General features: G+C 39.2%; 2 protein-coding genes across 4 annotated transcripts in view; one reads left to right on the top strand and one right to left on the bottom strand.

The window, feature by feature from the left end:
- Positions 1-1,264, top strand: part of Mpp6 (M-phase phosphoprotein 6) — a 36,839-nt gene extending 35,575 nt beyond the window's left edge. Inside the window, exon 4 of the mRNA XM_070092181.1 lies at positions 243-1,264. Coding sequence (XP_069948282.1) covers positions 243-828 — 586 coding nt within the window. The 3' untranslated portion in view covers positions 829-1,264. The remainder of the gene's footprint in view (positions 1-242) is intronic.
- A 7,631-nt stretch (positions 1,265-8,895) lies between these two features.
- The window catches only part of Pif1 (Pif1 DNA helicase), a 93,154-nt gene continuing 76,432 nt past the window's right edge, over positions 8,896-25,617 (bottom strand). For all 3 annotated transcript variants that reach the window (XM_070092178.1, XM_070092179.1, XM_070092180.1), the window contains exons 11-12: positions 23,570-23,715; positions 8,896-9,209 (exon numbers count right to left, since the gene is read on the bottom strand). In XM_070092178.1, coding sequence (XP_069948279.1) covers positions 9,000-9,209; positions 23,570-23,715 — 356 coding nt within the window. In that variant the 3' untranslated portion in view covers positions 8,896-8,999. The remainder of the gene's footprint in view (positions 9,210-23,569; positions 23,716-25,617) is intronic.

The raw sequence follows: 25,617 nt of genomic DNA on the forward strand, positions 1-25,617 counted from the left end.
CCTTTGATGGTTTCAAGAGTTTTTATACTCCTGGAGTCCAGCTTTAAGCCAGGCTCATCTGGTGCTTGCCTGATCAACCAAGCTGTTGCTGCTGGTGGCCCACTGGTCCACATATCCATCACAGCCTAGTTGATCTGGCAGTTGAATGACATATGGGTTGAGCACTTCATGAAATACAATTTGGGGAGGGATTATAATATAGTGTGTATGATCAGTGTTTAAGGTCAAATTTTTCTTCCCAGGGCTTTACCACCACAAAAAGTCGGTGAGATGGACACTGATGTAACTGCAGAGGAAATGGCACAGGTTTATCGTCCAACCAATAAGCACAGAAAGAGGAAGAGTGACCAACTAGACGACATAGCTACAGAGAAAGATGATTATGATGACACACATGATGGTGTCATTGAGAGGACTCATGGCAAGCAGAACAGTGAAAGAAAGCGAAGCAGTGAGCACGATCAAGCCAAACCTGCTGGTATTAAAAATCTAACTAGACCCATTTTTCGGGATAAAAGTAAAGACAGTGGCAACTTCAGCGGTGGTCACCATAGAGTAGGTAGCTTCCAGGGTAATAATCATGGTGGAGATAATTTTAGAGGCAGGGGCAGAAGAGGAGGGAATTTCAGGGGAAGGAGTGGAAGAGGTGGGAACTTCAGGGGAAGAGGCAAAAGCAGAGGGAACTTCAGGGGAAGAGGCAAAAGAGGAGGGAACTTCAGGAGCCCAGAGCAAGGTGGCTTTTATGACGATGATAGAGACATCAAGATGTCCGAAAATAATGAGGCACACATTAACAAGAAAATTAAATTCATGAAGCCACAAGAATAACTTCTGTTATGTTTGTTGTGGTGGATCCAGATATTAACATCCTCTGACAGTCTCTGATCCAGTAATATAAAAAACAAAATGTGAAAAATAGTACAGTATTATGAGGCCTCACTGCATAACACATTGTCAGAATGTAGGAAAACCTTTCTTGACATTTATTTTCAGTAATTACCATGCCACACATGCACAAAATGATCATCCACAAAGAAATAAATACATTTGGTCAAAAAATGACCAAAGTAATCAGACATGCAGTTGTCATTTGGTAGTGGTGTATTGACAGTTTGAGCTGATCTCTGCACCTATACAACTGTGTTTGTATGAGTTGTACTAATTACGTACTCTACTTCATAGAATTGATAGGTATTTTGTTTATTAACCTCATAATGCCAGAATTTCTGTATTTTTTATGAAATAAAATATTTGCTAATTTTTCCTTACAAGACTTTCTTTCACAGGTTTGGAGACATTAAAGTTTTATTTCACACTGCAGGATAATGAGGTAAAAACTCACACTTTATTAAAATCATTGAGTGTTCTGTATTGTATGTACAAATTACATATCCATACATTTTTTTTTTATTATCACACTGGCCGATTCCCACCAAGGCAGGGTGGCCCGAAAAATAAAAACTTTCACCATCATTCACTCCATCACTGTCTTGCCAGAAGGGTGCTTTACACTACAGTTTTTAAACTGCAACATTAACACCCCTCCTTCAGAGTGCAGGCACTGTACTTCCCATCTCCAGGACTCAAGTCCGGCCTGCCGGTTTCCCTGAACCCCTTCATAAATGTTACTTTGCTCACACTCCAACAGCACGTCAAGTATTAAAAACCATTTGTCTCCATTCACTCCTATCAAACACGCTCACGCATGCCTGCTGGAAGTCCAAGCCCCTCACACACAAAACCTCCTGTACCCCCTCCCTCCAACCTTTCCTAGGCCGACCCCTACCCCGCCTTCCTTCCACTACAGACTGATACATTCTTGAAGTCATTCTGTTTCGCTCCATTCTCTCTACATGTCCGAACCACCTCAACAACCCTTCCTCAGCCCTCTGGACAACAGTTTTGGTAATCCCGCACCTCCTCCTAACTTCCAAACTACGAATTCTCTGCATTATATTCACACCACACATTGCCCTCAGACATGACATCTCCACTGCCTCCAGCCTTCTCCTCGCTGCAACATTCATCACCCATGTTTCACACCCATATAAGAGCGTTGGTAAAACTATACTCTCATACATTCCCCTCTTTGCCTCCAAGGACAAAGTTCTTTGTCTCCACAGACTCCTAAGTGCACCACTCACTCTTTTCCCCTCATCAATTCTATGATTCACCTCATCTTTCATAGACCCATCCGCTGACACGTCCACTCCCAAATATCTGAATACATTCACCTCCTCCATACTCTCTCCCTCCAATCTGATATTCAATCTTTCATCACCTAATCTTTTTGTTATCCTCATAACCTTACTCTTTCCTGTATTCACCTTTAATTTTCTTCTTTTGCACACCCTACCAAATTCATCCACCAATCTCTGCAACTTCTCTTCAGAATCTCCTAAGAGCACAGTGTCATCAGCAAAGAGCAGCTGTGACAACTCCCACTTTGTGTGTGATTCTTTATCTTTTAACTCCACGCCTCTTGCCAAGACCCTCGCATTTACTTCTCTTACAACCCCATCTATAAATATATTAAACAACCACGGTGACATCACACATCTTTGTCTAAGGCCTACTTTTACTGGGAAATAATTTCCCTCTTTCCTACATACTCTAACTTGAGCCTCACTATCCTCGTAAAAACTCTTCACTGCTTTCAGTAACCTACCTCCTACACCATACACCTGCAACATCTGCCACATTGCCCCCCTATCCACCCTGTCATACGCCTTTTCCAAATCCATAAATGCCACAAGACCTCTTTAGCCTTATCTAAATACTGTTCACTTATATGTTTCACTGTAAACACCTGGTCCACACACCCCCTACCTTTCCTAAAGCCTCCTTGTTCATCTGCTATCCTATTCTCCGTCTTACTCTTAAGTCTTTCAATAATAACTCTACCATACACTTTGCCAGGTATACTCAACAGACTTATTCCCCTATAATTTTTGCACTCTCTTTTATCCCCTTTGCCTTTATACAAAGGAACTATGCATGCTCTCTGCCAATCCCTAGGTACCTTACCCTCTTCCATACATTTATTAAATAATTGCACCAACCACTCCAAAACTATATCCCCACCTGCTTTTAACATTTCTATCTTTATCCCATCAATCCCGGCTGCCTTACCCCCTTTCATTTTACCTACTGCCTCACGAACTTCCCCCACACTCACAACTGGCTCTTCCTCACTCCTACAAGATGTTGTTCCTCCTTGCCCTATACACGAAATCACAGCTTCCCTATCTTCATCAACATTTAACAATTCCTCAAAATATTCCCTCCATCTTCCCAATACCTCTAACTCTCCATTTAATAACTCTCCTCTCCTATTTTTAACTGACAAATCCATTTGTTATCTAGGTTTTCTTAACTTGTTAATCTCACTCCAAAACTTTTTCTTATTTTCAACAAAATTTGTTGATAACATCTCACCCACTCTCTCATTTGCTCTCTTTTTACATTGCTTCACCACTCTCTTAACCTCTCTCTTTTTCTCCATATACTCTTCCCTCCTTGCATCACTTCTACTTTGTAAAAACTTCTCATATGCTAACTTTTTCTCCCTTACTACTCTCTTCACATCATCATTCCACCAATCGCTCCTCTTCCCTCCCGCACCCACTTTCCTGTAACCACAAACTTCTGCTGAACACTCTAACACTACATTTTTAAACCTACCCCATACCTCTTCGACCCCCATTGCCTATGCTCTCATTAGCCCATCTATCCTCCAATAGCTGTTTTTATCTTACCCTAACTGCCTCCTCTTTTAGTTTATAAACCTTCACCTCTCTCTTCCCTGATGCTTCTATTCTCCTTGTATCCCATCTACCTTTTACTCTCAGTGTAGCTACAACTAGAAAGTGATCTGATATATCTGTGGCCCCTCTATAAACATGTACATCCTGAAGTCTACTCAACAGTCTTTTATCTACCAATACATAATCCAACAAACTACTGTCATTTCGCCCTACATCATATCTTGTATACTTATTTATCCTCTTTTTCTTCAAATATGTATTACCTATAACTAAACCCCTTTCTATACAAAGTTCAATCAAAGGGCTCCCATTATCATTTACACCTGGCACCCCAGACTTACCTACCACACCCTCTCTAAACGTTTCTCCTACTTTAGCATTCAGGTCCCCTACCACAATTACTCTCTCACTTGGTTCAAAGGCTCCTATACATTCACTTAACATCTCCCAAAATCTCTCTCTCTCCTCTGCATTCCTCTCTTCTCCAGGTGCATACACGCTTATTATGACCCACTTCTCGCATCCAACCTTTACTTTAATCCACATAATTCTTGCATTTACACATTCATATTCTCTTTTCTCCTTCCATAACTGATCATTCAACATTACTGCTACCCCTTCCTTTGCTCTAACTCTCTCAGATACTCCAGATTTAATCCCATTTATTTCCCCCCACCGAAACTCCCCTACCCCCTTCAGCTTTGTTTCGCTTAGGGCCAGGACATCCAACTTCTTTTCATTCATAACATCAGCAATCATCTGTTTTTTGTCATCCGCACTACATCCACGCACATTTAAGCATCCCAGTTTTATAAAGTTTTTCTTCTTCTCTTTTTTAGTAAATGTCTACAGGAGAAGGGGTTACTAGCCCATTGCTCCCGGCATTTTAGTCGCCTCATACGACACGCATGGCTTACGGAGGAAAGATTCTTTTCCACTTCCCCATGGACAATAGAAGAAATAAAGAGGAACAAGAGCTATTTAGAAAAAGGAGAAAAACCTAGATGTATGTATATATATATGCATGTGCGTGTCTGTGAAGTGTGACCAAAGTGTAAGTAGGAGTAGCAAGATATCCCTGTTATCTAGCGTGTTTATGAGACAGAAAAAGAAACCAGCAATCCTACCATCATGCAAAACAGTTACAGGTTTCTGTTTCACAGTCATCTGGCAGGACGGTAGTACCTCCCTGGGTGGTTGCTGTCTACCAATCTACTACCTATAAGTAAACTTATTAATAGTAATTATAAACACAGGAAATTCAAGCATCATTGGGCATAGTCCATTGTCCATGTTTACATTCTCAAATATAATTTTCAGTGTTACTTAACAAAACCTAAAAAAAATCCGTGTTTGATGTAAATAATGTGCAGTATATGAAGGTTAATATACAGTGGTACCTCAGGATACGAACAGCTCAAAGCTCAAACAATTATGCAAGTGTATTTATGTAAGTGCTTTTGTAAGTGTATTTTTGGGGGTCTGAAATGGATTATTCTGATTTACATTATTCCTTACGGGAACAAATTTGTTCAATATCGGCACTCAAATAGTCTTATGGAACAAAAAAAATTTGTATCCCGAGGTACCACTGTATTGTGTTCAGGTAAGTAAAAGAGACATGTTTATTGTATATTCTATAAGAGTAATGTTTATTAGTATATAATACATAAGAGTGAAGTTTATTACATGATACATGAAGTAATGTATGTTGTACATAATGTTTATTACTACACATTACATGAAAGTGATGTTTATTGCACATTACATGAGAGTAATGTTTATTACACATCACATGATAATTTATTGTAAGCTACATGAGAGTACCCTTAAGAGTACTACTGTAAGATTTAGTTTACATCAGCTTGGAGATTTGCTGTGTCCTCACTGGATGTAACTTATGTAAATTCTAATACAGTGGACCCCCGCATAACGATTACCTCCGAATGTGACCAATTATGTAAGTGCATTTATGTAAGTGCGTTTGTACGTGTATGTTTGGGGGTCTGAAATGGACTAATCTACTTCACAATATTTCTTATGGGAACAAATTCAGTCAGTACTGGCACCTGAACATACTTCTGGAGTGAAAAAATATCGTTAACCGGGGGTCCACTGTATCTGCAAAGGATGATAGTGCTATGATTTATGCCTGTGTGGGATATGAGAATGAGGAAAAGGATGGGGGTGAGTGCTGTGCCTTGGGGAACAGAACTTTTCTCTGTGGCAGTCTTAGACTTTTACTATTACTCTTTGCATTTTATTTCTTAGAAAGTTAAAAATCCATCAGCCCATGTTTCCATTTTTTCCTTTCACACACATTTTGCTGGTATTACATCACGATCACACTTGTCGAAGATTTTTGCAACGTTTACATATGCATTTATATGTAATTTATTTTGCAGGAGCACTTAAAACAATGTACAGACAAACAGCATCATGTTTATTGTTTTGACAATCTTGGTTATCATCATCATCACATATGAAACAAAACATTAAAATACAGTTTAAAAATAGATTATTAAAACATTCATAAACATCAGGCATCTTAAAATAGTTAAAAGAATACACACACAAATTGAGGCTGAAAAAACATTCCTGTTTTCTTGATGCAGGATATGTCCTTACAAATAAATAAATAAATAAATAGAGGGAGATGACAGGCACTGGCTGACAGACAGTCCCTTCATTCTGCTTCAACATATCAGCATATTACAATAGTTGACAATTTCAGTAAATTTATAGAGGGATTTTTATGACCTTTGCAGTGTTTGACATGGAAAACATTGTTGACTTCCCTACACTGCGAGTAATCTGAGGGCACAATCACTAATACATCTCTTGGCTATGTTGGATCATCAGACCACAAGGTTGTATTTACAACATTGAAGATTCTAACAGAATGAAGTAAAGAATCATCATTCACAACCTGGCTGTAGGAGAGAGAAAAATTGCCAACCTTGCTGCTTCCAACTGGAATACTCCTCTCCAAGGTGATGTTAATAATCACGTGAATGCCTCCACTAAACATATGTTTACACATATACATCCCTCACTGGCAACATGTGATGAAGGCTTCAGATCAGCCTTGGTCTAGCTTTCATTGCCAAGAGGCCTCTACTTCTAAGTTTAAGGCTTTGAGAGGGTATATGAGGCATTTGACTATAACAGGAACCTGCATAGGCAAGCCTGTTGGTAAATGGCAAAAGTCCAAAACTGGACCATCTCTGGATGGGAGGCTAACACAAAGAAAATTAGCATCAGAAAGAATGGACTCCAAAACCTGGTGGCCCTTGGTCAACAACCGACATGGTTATTCTCTTGATGAAATTATTCCACTAAATTGACAGGATAGTATTGTCTCTACTAGCTTCAGGAGAAAACTGACTTATTTGCTGCCAAGATGAAAGTCCTTGATCCAGTAAGGTAAGCTTTGCCAGTTGCACTGTATCAAAGTTGTCAGAAGGTGACAAGGCAGGAGGAAGCTTATCTCCTTAAATCTTTGGACCAAGAAAGGGCTGTGGACCCAGAAATAGTACCTTTGATGAGTTTTGAGTCTCTACTCTGAGCCCGGCCATGAGCCAGGCTCAAGATTGACGAGGTATACAGACCAGCTAGCATTACCTATAACTTGTATCTATCCGCACTGCCTAACAATGTAAATGGCCTCTGTGGAAAGAGGTAAATGTCCTTGTTCACAAAAAGAGCAGAGCAGAAATCAGAAAATTGCTGGCCCACAGATGGCTCCAACTTCATCCTGTTCCCCATTTGTGTTTCATAACCTACAAATAGGTAACGAGCAGTAGTAGTAGTAAACAGCTTTTAGCCTGTAATAAAAAGGGGGGGGGGAGGGGAGGAAATGTACATATACTTGCATCTGAGTGTGCATGTGTATGTCATAATGAACAATAAATTTTTTCAATGAATGGATGAATAGGATTTAAACTTCAAAAGCTGTGTTATTTTAGCTGTCGCTGCAGCATGATGGATGGCTAGTGGGTTTGACAACCCTTGATCATGCCTTTAGGTGCTTCTTCCTAACTGGTCCCCTCAAGGAAGGTTCCTTGATGTTGGTGAGGGGCTCTTGATTTAGGGAATTGGATCTGTGCTCCAGTTCCCCGAATTAAGCCAGAATGCCTTCCACATCCCCCCCCCAGGTGCTGTATAATCCTCCGGGTTTAGCGCTTCCCCCTTGATTATAATAACAATAATTCCTAACTGGTGCTGCAATGTGTTTACAGCCAACCCTTCAGTGTTTAAGGAAAATCACCATCAAACAATTTTAACTTTTGCAATAATAAATAAAACAGGTAGTTGCTGCAACACTACAGGGCCCCTGCAGATGTCATGAGAGAGATTAGATCTTGCCACTGAAGTGGCTAGTTTATTGTGCACCCCATATCCATCCTGCGGATGTGCAAGAGCACATGGATACACAAAAGGCCTAGGAACTAGGCTCCAATAGGGTTTACAAGAGTACCTGTGGATTTATATCTACAGTTCACTTGTGTGTGCCATGAGAGTGGTTATTAACCACACGCACTTGGCCTGAAGTTTGAATCAGCCCATTTAGGTAGACAGTGGAGTAAGCTAATCAGTGATCATTAAGATGTTAAGCAGGAAAAAAATATCTTTGACACTTCCGAGTGAGGCTTTATCACATGCTCTACAGTAATTAACGCAACACTGTATGACCCTCATGAGTTTAGCACTTAGTTATGATTATAATAAAAAAAAATGTACAGCACATAGTGTTAACACACTGGCTGTCTCCCACTGAGGCAGGGTGACTCTAAAAGAAACTCGCCATCATTCACACTATCACTATCTTGCCAGAGGCGTGCATTATTATTATTATAATCAAAAAGAAGCGCTAAGCCACAAGGGCTATACAGCGCTGCGCCAGAGGCGTGCAGATACGACAGTTTAGATGTCACTCTAAACAGCAAATATCCCAAACCCCTCCTTTAGAGTAGATATACATACTTCCTATATTATTCATTCCCATAGCTTCTTATGTTTAAATAGAGTCCACCTTGGATTACAGCAAAAATAGGTCATGTAGTATTTATTTCTAATTCCAATTAAATGTAGGATTTTTTAGAGGAATTAAAATAAAAAACACTGCTGTTACAACTACCTTCTAAAAGAGTTTAAAGCTACAAAAGGTTTAAATGTCCTATTATTCTGAAAACAACGCAGTATTGTATTATGAACTATGGAAATGATTCATCAGAGGAAGTTCTCAATTGATTGTTGCTCTGCATAGTGTCTCAGTCCCTGGTAAAATTTGAGAACATCAGGATGAGCACGTACACATGTTGGATTAAAATCCAATACTCTTAGTCCTTTCAAGTTCCTGGCACGAGAAAGTGCAACATATGCCTGGCCTGCCTCGAACACTCTGGACAGTGACATCTCTGCACAATCCAGAGTCATTCCCTGGTAAAAAGCAAAGTTTCATTAGAAGCAATAGAATTACTATTATAATAAAAAAAAGAAGTGCTAAACCTAGAAGCAATAGGAGAAACTGGCAATTAACACACCACCACTTGTACTGTATAATGAAAATGCAGATACAATATAAGAACTGAATAAATTATGCAGGAATAGACCTGTAAGCAAGCCCTTATTTTTTTTTTAAGAATTTGCTCAGGCATTAGCTTTATAAAGTCTGACTTGATAAAGATTGAACAATCCCGAGAAAAAGATCTAAAATAAAGGTTTGCTATGGTCTTCATACCTGATTGTTGGTATGTTTCAGTTTCATTAGTCAATATTATTATTATTACAAGAGTAAGTGTTATTTAGTGCTACAGGGCAAATGTAAGAGGGTATAGATGGACATGTTGAGAGAAATACATCGACAGTGATTGCAAGGAAAACCTCAATTTAAGGGACTAAATCTATGACAAACATTTGGAAATGGTAAAAAGCCATTTATATCCAGAACTCTTAATTATTTTTATGATCCAGAGGTTTAATTTATTTAGTATGTTATAATAAGAGTTCATAACACTATTACCAATAATTCATAGTGTCCTCAAATTTGTTGAGCAGCAAATTTTAGCAGTGGATGCATGCAGTATGAAAAAAAAAAAAACTGCCCACTGCAGTGGGTTAAAACTGAATTTGAGGCTTTTTCTAGGATGCTCAGTCTGGTTCTGTTAGCTGTTTCATGGTGCCAATAGATAGACCAGAAAACACACTAATGACATGGACAAGATTTGAGTCAGCTTCAGAGTGTAGTGGCCTGAAATAGATTTAAAATTAAAGAGAAATGTCTACTTTGCTGGGGAAGGGTCCCCCCTCCCCAGTCTGTTTTATAGGTTTTCACTAGGTTGGCTTCAATTATGCTGGCCTAAACCATAACCAAGCATTCCTGATTATGATTTATTAGCAGAAATCTTTTGAAAAACGTTGATTTGTGTGTGATGACAGATTCAAAATGGAGGGCAGGTGTTTTACAGGAGAAGCCTGGGGACATGATAACAGAAATAAGGTTACCTTGGTAGCTGGAATACCTACAGTTTTTGTTTTGGACTCTTGTTATTAAACTGGAATTTAATTAAGAATACACCTACCATCCGACTTACGACCTGCTCGACATACGTCCACTCGACTTACGACCGTGTGTCTGGCAGCAGGGCTGGGGTGGCTGATGCATACCGCTGTACAATATTTGACGGCTACTCGTGGCAATGTGCCACGCAGGCAGCATCCCTTTGAGCTACCCTGCCCTATCAGCAGCATCATACTCTATTAACCCTTTGAGGGTCGACAGGCCCTCTCCAAAACTCGTTCTCAGGGTCGGCCAAATTTAAAAAAAAAAAAAATTATTTTCTCTTATGAAAAGATAGAGAATCTTTTCCCGATCATAACGACACCAAAAGTTAGAAATTTGATAGAAAACTTACGGAATTATGCTCTCGCAAAGTTAGCGGTCTCGGCGATGTTTACGGATCGGCGATTTTGCCCACTTTGAGCCCCATTTTCGGCCAATTTCACTGTACTAGTCGACAAAAAACATGAATATTTCGCTAGAACTCCATTTTTTCTATCGAATGGGTGCAAGAAACCACCCATTTATAAATTCAACTATCCAGTACAGTGGTCAGAATTTAGCAATTTTGCCAATTTCACACAAATTTCAAAAGATGCCAATTTCGGAATAGGGTCCAGAATAAACAAGAAAGACATTCCTGGCACTAAAATGACATTTCCTCTAGTCATTAGTCACGTCTCAAGGCCCCTCTTATATTCTTTTGCTTTCCACTTTGAATTTTTATTCTCACAAAAAATATAAGATTTACTGTTATGCAGACTACTGCATTAGTGTAAAAAATGGTATAAATATTATTGGTGCACTTGTGAAAGAATATTAGACTCACCAGTTGACGTGTATTGCACGCTTGGCACGATTTGTTTACTTTTGAAGTTTGGTAAAAATCGAACATTTCTGCTACTTTGAGCTCAATTTCAAGGCACCTTTCATTGTAAAACCAGTCAAAATCATCTCAATTTCAGTAATATGTCTTCCATTCTATAAAATGAGACCAAGAAAACTAGAATACAACAATAAATACTATACGAAAATACACTGCAAAGTCGCTGATTTATTAAAAAAAAATGGAAAAAGTTTTTTTTTTCTCATTATGCACCGTGTGCTGCAGGATTTTTTTTAGACTGTGCACACTGACCACATAGACCCATTCTTTCATATGAAGGCCTACCAGCTTTCTCCCACTAGATTTGAGGTCGCTAGAATTTATGAGTACTAGTACGTCAAAAACCCCTACGCGTAAGACGTACTAGTACGACGAAAACCCTCAAAGGGTTAACTGTACTAACTGGACAGTAAATCTCACTGAACAGTTTGTCAAGATTGAGAGAATGGTACAGGATGCAATGTGTAAATGCAGACACATTTATGATGAAAAGAAAAAAAGGAAAATTCAAACAAAACTCTGTTTATCAAGAAGAGTGCTCCCTACCCCTTCAGAGGAAGAAAGCGTAGACGATCCCCAACCAAGCACTAGTGGGCTGTAAATGTGTCCCAATCCTTATTTGTATTTCATTTATATTTCATTATGTAAAGTAAAAGGACACAAGTGCAACTAATGTGACATTTATTGTGGCAACGTTTCGCTCTCCAGGAGCTTTATCAAGCCATTACAAACAATACATGGACACGGTATATAAAGGCTCAGAGTGAGGTGTAATACTAGTGAGGTACCATTTCGATGTTCACTAGTGGTAGTAGTAGTAGTAGTGGTAGTGACAAAAGTAATACAATATGGTAGAGCAACGCATCAACACCACTCCCAGCAAAGTTATAATTCTTCCCAACAGCCAGGTTGCACTGAACGTCTCAAAAGTACTTTCACAAGCTAACACCAGAGTCGCCATCGCTTCCAGCACTTCAATAAAGGATATAACCAGGACAAAATCCAAGCACCACGAACCAGTCAATGCAGGAGTTTACACCATACCCTGTGGAGGCTGTGACAAGATTTACAAAGGTGAAACAGCCAGAAACCTCGACACCCGCCTCAATGAACACATTTACGCATGTAGGAACAATAACTTGAACAAAGCCTGTGTACAACACCGAAATTCCACCAATCATCTCATGAAATTCAGAGACGCCCAATTAGTGATCAAAGAAACTAATTTCCGCAGACGCAAGTGCCTTGAATCAGCACTGATCGCTGTTTCGAATACAATTAAACAAAACAACGGCAGCTTCACCATCTCCGAAGTCTTAGCAAGAATCCTCCTGAAAACAGTAAACCCTGCCATCACATAGTCTCTCCTGTTATACTACTCAAAGCACAGAGAGTGAACACTGAAACAAGCTGCCTCATTCCAGTCTATATTTGTCCAACCTATTTTTATGTTACCCAAGTAATAGCTTTTATATCCTTTTACGAATTAATTGCTCTACCATATTGTATTACTTTTGTCACTACCACTACTACTACCACTAGTGAACATCGAAATGGTACCTCACTAGTATTACACCTCACTCTGAGCCTTTATATACCCTCTGTGTCCATGTATTGTTTGTAATGGCTTGATAAAGCTCCTGGAGAGCGAAACGTTGCCACAATAAATGTCACATTAGTTGCACTTGTGTCCTTTTACTTTACATATTGTCGGTAATTCTACCAACTTTATTATATTTCATTATTTTATACTTTTCTGTTCCTGCAGTTTCTTACATTCGAAGTGAATTCAAACACATTGTTTTGTGTGCAAATGTTCTTGGAAATAAATAACTGTTTGTGTTGTACACTGTTTCTCCTAAACCTTACAGTATAAAATACAGTACTAACAGCATAAAAAGTAAAGTAAAAAATGAAATACAAAAATAATAAAATAAAATCCTAACAATAACTGTGATGTTGATATACAGTAGTAAAATATTTAGTAAAAAGTAACATATGATACTATGTAGGTACTTTATATAGAAAGATTTGACATTACGCCTTACCCAGTCTGTCGGCAATTTTCTAAGGTTCAACTTATGTCTATTTTGACTTACGACTGGTTGGTCAGAACCAAGCTCGGTTGTAAGTCGGATGGTAGGGGTAGCTAGAGTAAGTCTTAATTTATTTTTAACCCTTTCGGAGTTTCTGACGTACTAGTACAGCTTACGCACCAGGGTTATTGACGTACTAAAACGCCTAAGTTCTAGCGCCTTCAAATCTAGTGAGAGAAAGCTGGTAGGCCTACGTATGAAAGAATGAGTCTATGTAGTCAGTGTGCACGGTAAAAAAAAAAAAAATCCTGCAGCACTCGGTGCATGAGAAAAAAACTCCGACCGTGTTTTTGGTTTAAAACAGCGACTTTGCAGTGTATTTTCGTATGGTATTTATGGTTGTATTCTAGTTTTCCTGGTCTCATTTTATAGAATGGAAGACATATTACAGAAATTGAGGTGATTTTTGATTGGTTTCATAATGAAAAATACCTTGAAATTGAGCTCAAAGTAGCAGAAATGTTCGATTTTTACCAAATTTCAAAAGTAAAAAACCATGCCAAGCGTCCAATACACGTCAACTGGTGAGTCTTTCTTTCACAAATGCACCAATATTATTTATACCATTTCTACACTAATGCAGTAGTCTGTATAGCAGTAAATCTTCTATTTTTTGTGAGAATAAAAATTCAAAGTGGAAAGCAAAAGAGATGTAAGAGGGGTCTGGGGACATGACTAATGAACAGAGAAAATGTTATTTTAGTGTCAGGAATGTCTGTCTTGCTTATCCTAGACCCTATTTGGAAATTGGCATCTTCTGAAATTTGTGTGAAATTGGCAAAATTACCAATTTCTGACCACTTTATTGGATACTTAAAATTGGTAAATGGGTGGTTTCTTGTACACATTCGATAGAAAAAATGGAGTTCTAGCGAAATAGATATGATTTTTGTCAACCAATACACTGAAATTGGCCGAAAATAGGGCTCAAATAGGGCGAAATCGCCAATGTGTAAACATCGTTGAGACCGCTAACTTCATGAGAGCATAATTCCGTAAGTTTTCCATTTCATACTTTTGGTGTCGTTATGATCGGGAAAAGATTCTCTATCATTTCATAAGAATTTTTTTTTTTTTTTCTGAGTTTAGGAGAGGGCCTCTCAACCCTGAAAGGGTTAAAGCAAAGCAGCATATTACACCAGGTTTAAATTCACAGAAACATAACTAACAAAGATGAAGAATGCTATGTACAGGTCTCCCTCAACATTCGCGAGGGTTAGGGGATCAAGAGCCTCGCAAATGTTGAAAAACCGTGAATGTTTGGTGCCCCAATATATTGTAGGGAAATATAATACAATACTGCTTCCTTAACTTGTTGAACCATGAACAATCATAAAATACATGAAAACGTCGTAAATTGTACTAAATATATATATGTTATGCTTTAATAACATGTATGTTATTAAATACCACAGACTCCACCAATGCCTCCACCACTTCCCCAACCACTGCGAGTCCCTACTACCCTCCCTCCGACCCCCGCAACTAGCAGCCAGCCCTCCCACCAGTGTGGTGAGTGTTTTGTTTGTTCATTATTTGCTATTAAACTACAGTATAAATAATGTAAACCCATTCATGACTGCATATTGGAATGGCTATTCGGACAGGTATTCGACGGTGACATCATGTGTTTAGTCTTGAACACAGCAAAGAATCAAACATTTCTGCTACTGCTAATAATAACAATAGTAATAATAATAATAATAATAATAATAATATAATAATAATAATAATATAATAATAATAATAATACGATATAATTGAAGAAGGAAATTGTACAAAAATACGAGGGAGTGGTTGACACATCGTCAGTGTGGCTTTGTTTATGCTGGAGTGAGTATTAGTCTCCCTGCTCTTCCAAACATTTCACAATAATTCAGCGGTTGAGGCAGTGGTATTTAATAACATATATGTTATAAATAATAATAGTACATATTAATAACATGTATTATTATTATTAATAACATGTATGTTATTAAATACCACTGCCTCAATCGCTTCCTCACCAGCTGCCTCACCCACTGCCTCAGTCGCTGCTTCAACAGTTGCCTCAATCGCTGCCTCAACAGCTGCCTCAACAGCTGCCTCAATCGCTTCCTCAACAGCTGCCTCACCCACTGCCTCAATCGCTGCCTCAACAGCTGCCTCAGTGACCACTGCCTCAATCGCTGCCTCAACAGCTGCCTCAACAGCTACCTCAATCGCTGCCTCAATCGCTGCCTCAACAGCTGCCTCAATCGCTGCCTCAACAGCTGCCTCAATCGCTGCCTCAACAGCTGCCTCATGCACTGCCTCATGCACTGCCTCAACAGCTGCCTCACCCACTGCCTCAATCGCTGCCTCAATAGCTGCCTCAACCACTGCCTCAATCGCTGCCTCAACAGCTGCCTCACCCACTGCCTAAATCGCTGCCTCACCCACTGCCACAGTCGCTGCCTCAACAGCTGCCTCAATCGCTGCCTCAACAGCTGCCTCAACCACTGCCTCTACCACTCCAGTCGCACTCAGTCTACAAGTACCAAACACAACGAATTATTGTGAAATGTTTAGAAGAGCAGGGAGACTAATGCTCACTCCAGCAAAGCCACACTGACGATGTGTCAACCACTCCCTCGTACTTTTGTACAACTTCCTTCTTCAATTATATCGTATTTATTATTATTATTATTATTATTATTATTACTATTAGCAGTAGCAGAAATGTTTGATTCTTTGCTGTGTTCAAGAGTAAATACATGTCACCGTCTAATACCTGTCCGAATAACCATTCCAATATGCAGTCATGAATGGGTTTACATTATTTATACTGCAGTTTAATAGCAAATAATGAACAAACAAAACACTCACCACACTGAGTGGTGGGAGGGCTGGCTGCCAGTTGCGGGGGTCGGTGGGAGGGTAGTAGGGACTCGCAGGTGGCGGGAAACTTGAATATGATTTGGCGGCTGGGAATTTGGCGGTTGGGAATTCACGAATGTGTGAAGCCCGCGAAAGCTGAAAACGTGAATGTTGAGGGAGACCTGTACTATGAAAAAAATATTAACTAAACAAAGGGAAGATTTTGATAAACAATGCTTACTTTGCCTCTTATGAACACATGCCACTAGTACAAAGTCAAAAGCAAGCAAACATCTTTAAAATATGTAAAAACCTATAAAGTAAACTACCGTATTTTACAGAGACAAAGACGCTGTTTTTCCCAAAATAAGTCTCGAAAATTTACCCAGCATCTTGGAGGTCGAACGTTGCATAAGAACGAGATATAAAAAGTGCTGTAGCAGGCCTACTGGCCCATGTTAGGTAGGTCCCAGTCACACCTGTTTGCCCAGAGGCCTCGACCTAAGCCTAGAGAAGTTTTTTGATATTAATCAGTAATCTCAGCGACTGTCTATGTCTATGACAATAATGAATTGTGTAAACTATTTTGTATAAAATAATGAGTAAATATTGAAAATAATCCTAAAAATTTGTTGGCACTTAGCAGTGATAGGCTAAGGTAAACCAGGCAATGAAATCAGATGAACTACAGTAGAATCAGTAGGCTAATCCACGTGTTTACCATCAAACTATCAAATGGTAGTGAGTTACGGCAGTAAGATACAGTAGTAGTACACAAAAGCTGCCATTTGCACTCTGTAGGTTTGTTTTGGTTGTGTTGCACTACAAATGTAATCTATTAAATAGTAAAAATCAGTAAACTTAAAAACAAACAAAATATTTTTAAAATGTATGAAAAGACCATCACAAATCAACATGCAGTCCTAGATGTATACACATCCACTTGCTTGCATCCAGACACTGAGTAGAAAGAGAACATGGCCAGTCAGGTCCAGTTTACGTATTGTACAAGACTCAAATGAGAGAGTCCTGCAAATGTTCAGTTGCAGGTAAACTGAGTGACACTGAAAGACACAAAAACACTGCCAAGCACAAGAAAACTGAAGAACCATTCAGTACACAAAGACAAAGAATGGAAATCAAGGACCCAATGGAAATAAGTAACTTGTCTGACTTTTTTTTTTTTTTAAACATGTCGGCCATTTCCCACCGAGGCAGGGTGACCCAAAAAGAAAGAAAAAACTTTCATTATCATTCAACAATTTCACCAACACTCATATACAATCACTGTCTTTGCAGAGGCCCTCAGATACGACAGTTTAGATGTCCCTCCAAACTGCCAATATCCAAACTTCTCCTTTAAAGTGCAGGCATTGTACTTCCCATTTCCAGGACTCAAGTCCAGCTAACCAGTTTCCCTGAATCCCTTCACAAAACATTGCCTTGCTCACACTCCAACAGCTCGTCAGGTCCCAAAAACCATGTTATTATGTATGATAATTTGTTTTAGCTAAATGAAGCATCTTGTTTACTGTAAAATATGATAAATAACACTTCACTCACTCTTTCCTACCTAGCTGATGTAATCCATGAGGAAAAAAAAAAAAACATTCACCTTCCAACCCCAAGTGTGTGCACTCGCTTCCCAATTTTAAAAACTTGATGTCTGGCTAGCCAATTTTTCCCCAAGTCTCTTGTAGCTTCATAAGCTTATCATATTTATCTGCCTGACCACATCTCATTAACTAATATTCTAATACAGTATACAGAAGTCATGTTAAAGCTCTGGGGATTTAAGTCCAATATATAAAGTAATGTTACTATTATAACAGCAAGCTTATCCCGGTGTTATTGTGCATAGTGCTAAATAAGTAATACTTTCATAAATTCTGAATTACGTACAATGGAACCTCATTTTTTGGCCGTAATCTGTTCCAGAAGGTCGGCTCCAATTCGAAACTGCAGGGGTAGGAGGAAAGAGGAGTGATTGGTGGAATGATGAAGTAAAGGGTGTGATAAAAGACAAAAAGGTAGCTTACGAGAGGTTTTTACAAAGCAGAAGTGTTATAAGAAGAGCAGAGTATATGGAGAATAAAAGAAAGGTGAAGAGAGTGGTGAGAGAGTGCAAAAGGAGAGCAGATGAAAGAGTGGGAGAGGCACTGTCAAGAAATTTTAATGAAAATAAGAAAAAATTTTGGAGTGAGTTAAACAAGTTAAGAAAGCCTAGGGAAAGTATGGATTTGTCCGTTAAAAACAGAGTAGGGGAGTTAGTAGATGGGGAGAGGGAGGTATTAGGTAGATGGCGAGAATATTTTGAGGAACTTTTAAATGTTGAGGAAGAAAGGGAGGCGGTAATTTCATGCACTGGCCAGGGAGGTATACCATCTTTTAGGAGTGAAGAAGAGCAGAATGTAAGTGTGGTGGAGGTACGTGAGGCATTACGTAGAATGAAAGGGGGTAAAGCAGCTGGAACTGATGGGATCATGACAGAAATGTTAAAAGCAGGGGGGGATATAGTCTTGGAGTGGTTGGTACTTTTGTTTAATAAATGTATGAAAGAGGGGAAGGTACCTAGGGATTGGCGGAGAGCATGTATAGTCCCTTTATATAAAGGGAAAGGGGACAAAAGAGATTGTAAAAATTATAGAGGAATACGTTTACTGAGTATACCAGGAAAAGTATACGGTAGGGTTATAATTGAAAGAATTAGAGGTAAGACAGAATGTAGAATTGCGGATGAGCAAGGAGGCTTCAGAGTGGGTAGGGGATGTGTAGATCAAGTGTTTACATTGAAGCATATATGTGAACAGTATTTAGATAAAGGTAGGGAAGTTTTTATTGCATTTATGGATTTAGAAAAGGCATATGATAGAGTGGATAGAGGAGCAATGTGGCAGATGTTGCAAGTTTATGGAATAGGTGGTAAGTTACTAAATGCTGTAAAGAGCTTTTATGAGGATAGTGAGGCTCAGGTTAGGGTGTGTAGAAAAGAGGGAGAATACTTCCCGGTAAAAGTAGGTCTTAGACAGGGATGTGTAATGTCACCATGGTTGTTTAATATATTTATAGATGGGGTTGTAAAAGAAGTAAATGCTAGGGTGTTCGGGAGAGGGGTGGGATTAAATTATGGGGAATCAAATTCAAAATGGGAATTGACACAGTTACTTTTTGCTGATGATACTGTGCTTATGGGAGATTCTAAAGAAAGTATTTTCTTTTTGGGGATTCTCTTTCTTTTTTGGGTCACCCTGCCTCGGTGGGAGACGACCGACTTGTTGAAAAAAAAAAAAAAAAAAAAAAAAATTAATCCGTTCCAGACACCCAAAAATATTCACAAAAAATACATTTTTTAAAGATTAATTATAGTTTTACATACAAAAAACAATGAGAACTAAATAAATAAAACAAATAAACACTTAAATCACTATCACATACCTTTACTGAAGATCTTGTTGGCTTTTGGAGAGAGGGAGGACTGATTATTGTTTGGAAGGGGAATCCCCCTTCATAAGAACTTCAGGTATCAAAGCCCTCTCTGGGGTTACTTCCCTGCCTGCCTGCTACACTCCCTGCATGCCTGCTACATTCCCTGCCTCCCTTCCACACTCCCAGTTTCCCTGCTAAATTCCCTGCATCCCTGCTACACTCCCTCCCTCCATGCTACACTCCCTGCATGCCTGCTGTACTCCCCTCCTACATGCTATACTCCCTGCCTGCCTGCTACACTCCCTGCCTCCCTTCCACACTCCCTGGTTTCCCTGCTACTCTCTCTCTATGCCTGCTACACTCCCTGCCTGCCTGCATGCTACACTCCCTGCCAACGGTGGCTTATTTCACAGTCGCAATTAATAAACAAGCCGCATCAGCTTCCTTGATTTGTTCTTTCTTTGCCAAGATAGAAGTGATCGTTAATTTGTTTTTGCCATACATCCCATGGTGACTTATTTCATAGTCGCACTTAATAAAAAACCACCAAAAACAATGGATTTTAAGGAAATGTTTGGATGAATGCATGCAGGGAGTACACGCTCACTCGCCAACAGACAAAGGGAGACTGACTCACCTATGCATGGTGTCCCAGGCTGACGCGTCTAATACGGCTGATATATGAGGCAACAGCCGAAATACGGAGCAAAATTTCCGCGGGAAAAATGGCTTAAATACAAATCAGCTGATAAACACAGCAGCCGAAAAGCGAGGTTCCACTGTATGTTTTAACCCTTTCAGGGTCCAAGGCCCAAATCTGGAGTCACGCACCAGTGTCCAAGAATTTTCAAAAAAAAAATTTGTTATTTTTTCTTATGAAATCGTAGAGAATCTTTTTGTGAAGGTAATAAAACAAAAAGTACGAAATTTGGTGGAAAATTGACGAAATTATGCTCTCGCGAATTTTGATGTGTCAGCGATATTTACGAATCGGCGATTTTGCCGACTTTGACTCCCATTTTAGGCCAATTACATTATTCCAATCAACCAAATTCTTAGCTATTTCACTAGTATTACTTCTATTCTATCGATTGAGCACAAGAAATCGCCAAGTCAACTGTTTCAACTACAAAATAAAGTGATCGGAAATTGTTAATTTGGCCAATTTAACACAAAGTTCAAAATATTCCAATTTCAAAATAGGGTCCAGAATGAACAATGTAGGCATTCCTGGCACTAAACTAACATTTCCTCTGTTCATTAGTTATGTTTTGAGGCTTTACAAATAAATTCCATTTTGATTTTTTATTCACACAATGAATTTTTATTCACACCAAAAAATAGAAGATTTACTGTTATGCAATACTGTAATAATTGTATAAATATCATCACCATATTTGTGAATGTATATTAGACCCACCAGCTGACGTGTATTAGACGTGTGAGGTCGTTTGTTTACTCTTGAATATCGGCAAAAATTTAACATTTCTGCTACTTTGAGCTCAGTTTCAAGCCATTTCCAGTGCTAAAACCAATCAAAATCATCTCTATTTCTGTAATATGTCTTCCATTCTATCAAATGAGACCAAGAAATCGCAAATACAACTATAAAAAACATACGAAAAAACACTGCAAAGTTGCTGTTTTAATCGAAAAATCATGATTTCATTTTTTTTCTCTCATTATACACAGTGTGCTGCAGGATCTGTTTTATGTGGTGCACACATACCACATAGATGTATTCTCTCATATCTAGGCCCAAATGTACCACTCACAGTTTATCAGAGTGAGCTGAGCTCATGGCGTAGATCTACGGTTTGGACCCTGAACGTAAAGCCGTAGATCTACGGGACGGACCCTGAAAGGGTTAATCAAAGCAACATAGGAAATTTTTTACATTTGTGCTCAATAAAAAATATTTTAATGATTTCTGAAATATATTTCAATCCATAGCAACACAAAAATCTTTTTTTTTTTTTCAACAAGTCGGCCGTCTCCCACCGAGGCAGGGTGACCCAAAAAAGAAAATCCCCAAAAAGAAAATGCTTTCATCATCATTCAACACTTTCACCTCACTCACACATTATCACTGTTTTTGCAGAGGTGCTCAGAATACAACAGTTTAGAAGCATATACGTATAAAGATACACAACATATCCCTCCAAACTGCCAATATCCCAAACCCCTCCTTTAAAGTGCAGGCATTGTACTTCCCATTTCCAGGACTCAAGTCCGACTATATGAAAATAACCGGTTTCCCTGAATCCCTTCACTAAATATTACCCTGCTCACACTCCAAGAGATCGTCAGGTCCCAAGTATAATTCGTCTCCATTCACTTCTATCTAACACGCTCACGCATGCTTGCTGGAAGTCCAAGTCCCTCGCCCACAAAACCTCCTTTACCCCCTCTCTCCAACCCTTTTGAGGATGACCCCTACCCCTCCCTCCTTCCCCTATAGATTTATATGCTTTCCATGTCATTCTACTTTGATCCATTCTCTCTAAATGACCAAACTACCTCAACAACCCCTCTTCTGCCCTCTGACTAATATTTACACCACACATTGCCCTTAGACAGGACATCTCCACTGCCTCCAACCATCTCCTCGCTGCTGCATTTACCACCCAAGCTTCACATCCATATAAGAGTGTTGGTACCACTATACTTTCATACATTCTCTTCTTTGCCTCCATAGATAGCGTTTTTTGCCTCCACATATACCTCAACGCACCACTCACCTTTTTTCCCTCATCAATTCTATGATTAACCTCATCCTTCATAAATCCATCCGCTGACACATCAACTCCCAAGTATCTGAAAACATTCACTTCTTCCATACTCCTCCTCCCCAATTTGATATCCAATTTTTCTTTATCTAAATCATTTGATACCCTCATCAACTTACTCTTTTCTATGTTCACTTTCAACTTTCTACCTTTACACACATTCCCAAGTCAAACATGGTGATTTGTCTCTAAATATCCATGTTAAGTTGGGCAGATAGAAGGGGAAAGTGTTTGATTGGCTAGGTTTGCTCTGGTATATCTTTTTTTTATGTTTCATAATGTTTGCCCCTGTAGGTCTACCTGACCATGACAATGAAAAACTTAAAGCCTATTGCCAGTCATTTAGCCATACATGTACTGTTTTTTTCTTTTACTTATACATATCCTGCTTACAAGTTACCCTAAGTCCCCCCCCCTTTTCTCAAGTGTTCTGGGATTGTATTATACATGTATTACCTGCTGTGCACTAATATTGAAAGTAAACAATCATTTGTGTTTAGTCAAAGGGTTGTGTTTGGAATCCTCAACTTTCATACCTTGTATTTTAAATATGTTTCAGCCTTCATCAGAGATAACTTTTATGTAAAATTACAATAACCTATTCTATGCTTACTTGTATCTTAATGACTTCATTAATCTTGAACTACTTAAAGAGTACTAATTGGTACTGTTGTGCGGAAGCTCCAAGCTAACTTTAAGCTGCATGTGACATCTGGTTGATAATAATGGAAGCATTATTCCAACACACTTTGCACCACACATCAATACATGTAATGCTACATTACTACCAAAATATGTACTCATATTTTTATATTGTTAGAAACAAAGGAGACTACAGTCTCTCCTCACTTAATGACGGAGTTCTGTTCCTAATACCACGTCGGTAAACAAATTCATCACTAAACGAGAAGCTTTATATAGTGGCAGTGGGTTTATGTCAACCATCTTTGATATTGCTTTAATGTCACCCTTGCACCATTTATAAAATTTTTAGTATATTTTTAAATGTTTATACAATAGTGTACTGTGTATTGTAATAAACAGAATAAAGGAAATCAGCTCTAATATACATTATTTAGGTATGCATACTGGTAAGAGAGCCCGTCGTAAGTCCGAGTCATTGGCAAACGAGTACGTTGCTAAGTTAGGAGAGGCTGTACAGCCATAATTAATGACTAACAACTGATGGGCCTTATCAAACTCACCTGAGATTTATGAATAGAAAAAGCCCAAGCTAACTTCAGTGGAAGCTGCCTTCTAGTTAAGTAGACACCACCTGTAGCTCTCACTGTCCACTTTTCATGCACAATATCTGTTGTCACTCCACACAGGAACCTCACGATCGGATACCCTGAAAAAGATAAATATAAATAGCTGTCCTAACACCTCTCTCATTGTCTACCATGGGCTGCTCCAGAATTTCTTTACTCAGGGACTTAGGAGTAGCTATCTGGTTAGAAAAGGGACGGGGCTAGGGGGACTGCATTTGCAGAGCAAGCAGACTGTTTTTACTTAAGAGTGTATTTCAGATCAATAAAAATAGCAATGTTTTCTAAAGATAATATATATTTATTTATTTATTTTTTTTTTATTATCACACTGGCCGATTCCCACCAAGGCAGGGTGGCCCAAAAAAGAAAAACTTTCACCATCATTCACTCCATCACTGTCTTGCCAGAAGGGTGCTTTTCACTACAGTTTTTAAACTGCAACATTAACACCCCTCCTTCAGAGTGCAGGCACTGTACTTCCCATCTCCAGGACTCAAGTCCGGCCTGCCGGTTTCTCTGAACCCCTTCATAAATGTTACTTTGCTCACACTCCAACAGCACGTCAAGTATTAAAAACCATTTGTCTCCATTCACTCCTATCAAACACGCTCATGCATGCCTGCTGGAAGTCCAAGCCCTTCGCACACAAAACCTCCTTTACCCCCTCCCTCCAACCTTTCCTAGGCCGATCCCTACCCCGCCTTCCTTCCACTACAGACTGATACACTCTTGAAGTTATTCTGTTTCGCTCCATTCTCTCCACATGTCCGAACCACCTCAACAACCCTTCCTCAGCCCTCTGGACAACAGTTATGGTAATCCCGCACCTCCTCCTAACTTCCAAACTACGAATTCTCTGCATTATATTCACACCACACATTGCTCTCAGACATGACATTTCCACTGCCTCCAGCCTTCTCCTCGCTGCAACATTCATCACCCATGCTTCACACCCATATAAGAGCGTTGGTAAAACTATACTCTCATACATTCCCCTCTTTGCCTCCAAGGACAAAGTTCTTTGTCTCCACAGACTCCTAAGTGCACCACTCACCCTTTTCCCCTCATCAATTCTATGATTCACCTCATCTTTCATAGACCCATCCGCTGACACGTCCACTCCCAAATATCTGAATACATTCACCTCCTCCATACTCTCTCCCTCCAATCTGATATCCAATCTTTCATCACCTAATCTTTTTGTTATCCTCATAACCTTACTCTTTCCTGTATTCACTTTCAATTTTCTTCTTTTGCACACCCTACCAAATTCATGCACCAATCTCTGCAACTTCTCTTCAGAATCTCCCAGGAGCACAGTGTCATCAGCAAAGAGCAACTGTGACAACTCCCACTTTATGTGTGATTCTTTATCTTTTAATTCCACGCCTCTTGCCAAAACCCTCGCATTTACTTCTCTTACAACCCCATCTATAAATATATTAAACAACCACGGTGACATCACACATCCTTGTCTAAGGCCTACTTTTACTGGGAAATAATTTCCCTCTTTCCTACATACTCTAACTTGAGCCTCACTATCCTCGTAAAAACTCTTCACTGCTTTCAGTAACCTACCTCCTACACCATACACCTGCAACATCTGCCACATTGCCCCCCTATCCACCCTGTCATACGCCTTTTCCAAATCCATAAATGCCACAAAGACCTCTTTAGTCTATTCTAAATACTGTTCACTTACATGTTTCACTGTAAACACCTGGTCCACACACCCCCTACCTTTCCTAAAGCCTCCTTGTTCATCTGCTATCCTATTCTCCGTCTTACTCTTAATTCTTTCAATAATAACTCTACCATACACTTTGCCAGGTATACTCAACAGACTTATCCCCCTATAATTTTTGCACTCTCTTTTATCCCCTTTGCCTTTATACAAAGGAACTATGCATGCTCTCTGCCAATCCCTAGGTACCTTACCCTCTTCCATACATTTATTAAATAATTGCACCAACCACTCCAAA

The sequence above is a fragment of the Cherax quadricarinatus genome, chromosome 38 (assembly GCF_038502225.1).
Source record: "Cherax quadricarinatus isolate ZL_2023a chromosome 38, ASM3850222v1, whole genome shotgun sequence".
NCBI classification, from domain to species: domain Eukaryota; kingdom Metazoa; phylum Arthropoda; class Malacostraca; order Decapoda; family Parastacidae; genus Cherax; species Cherax quadricarinatus.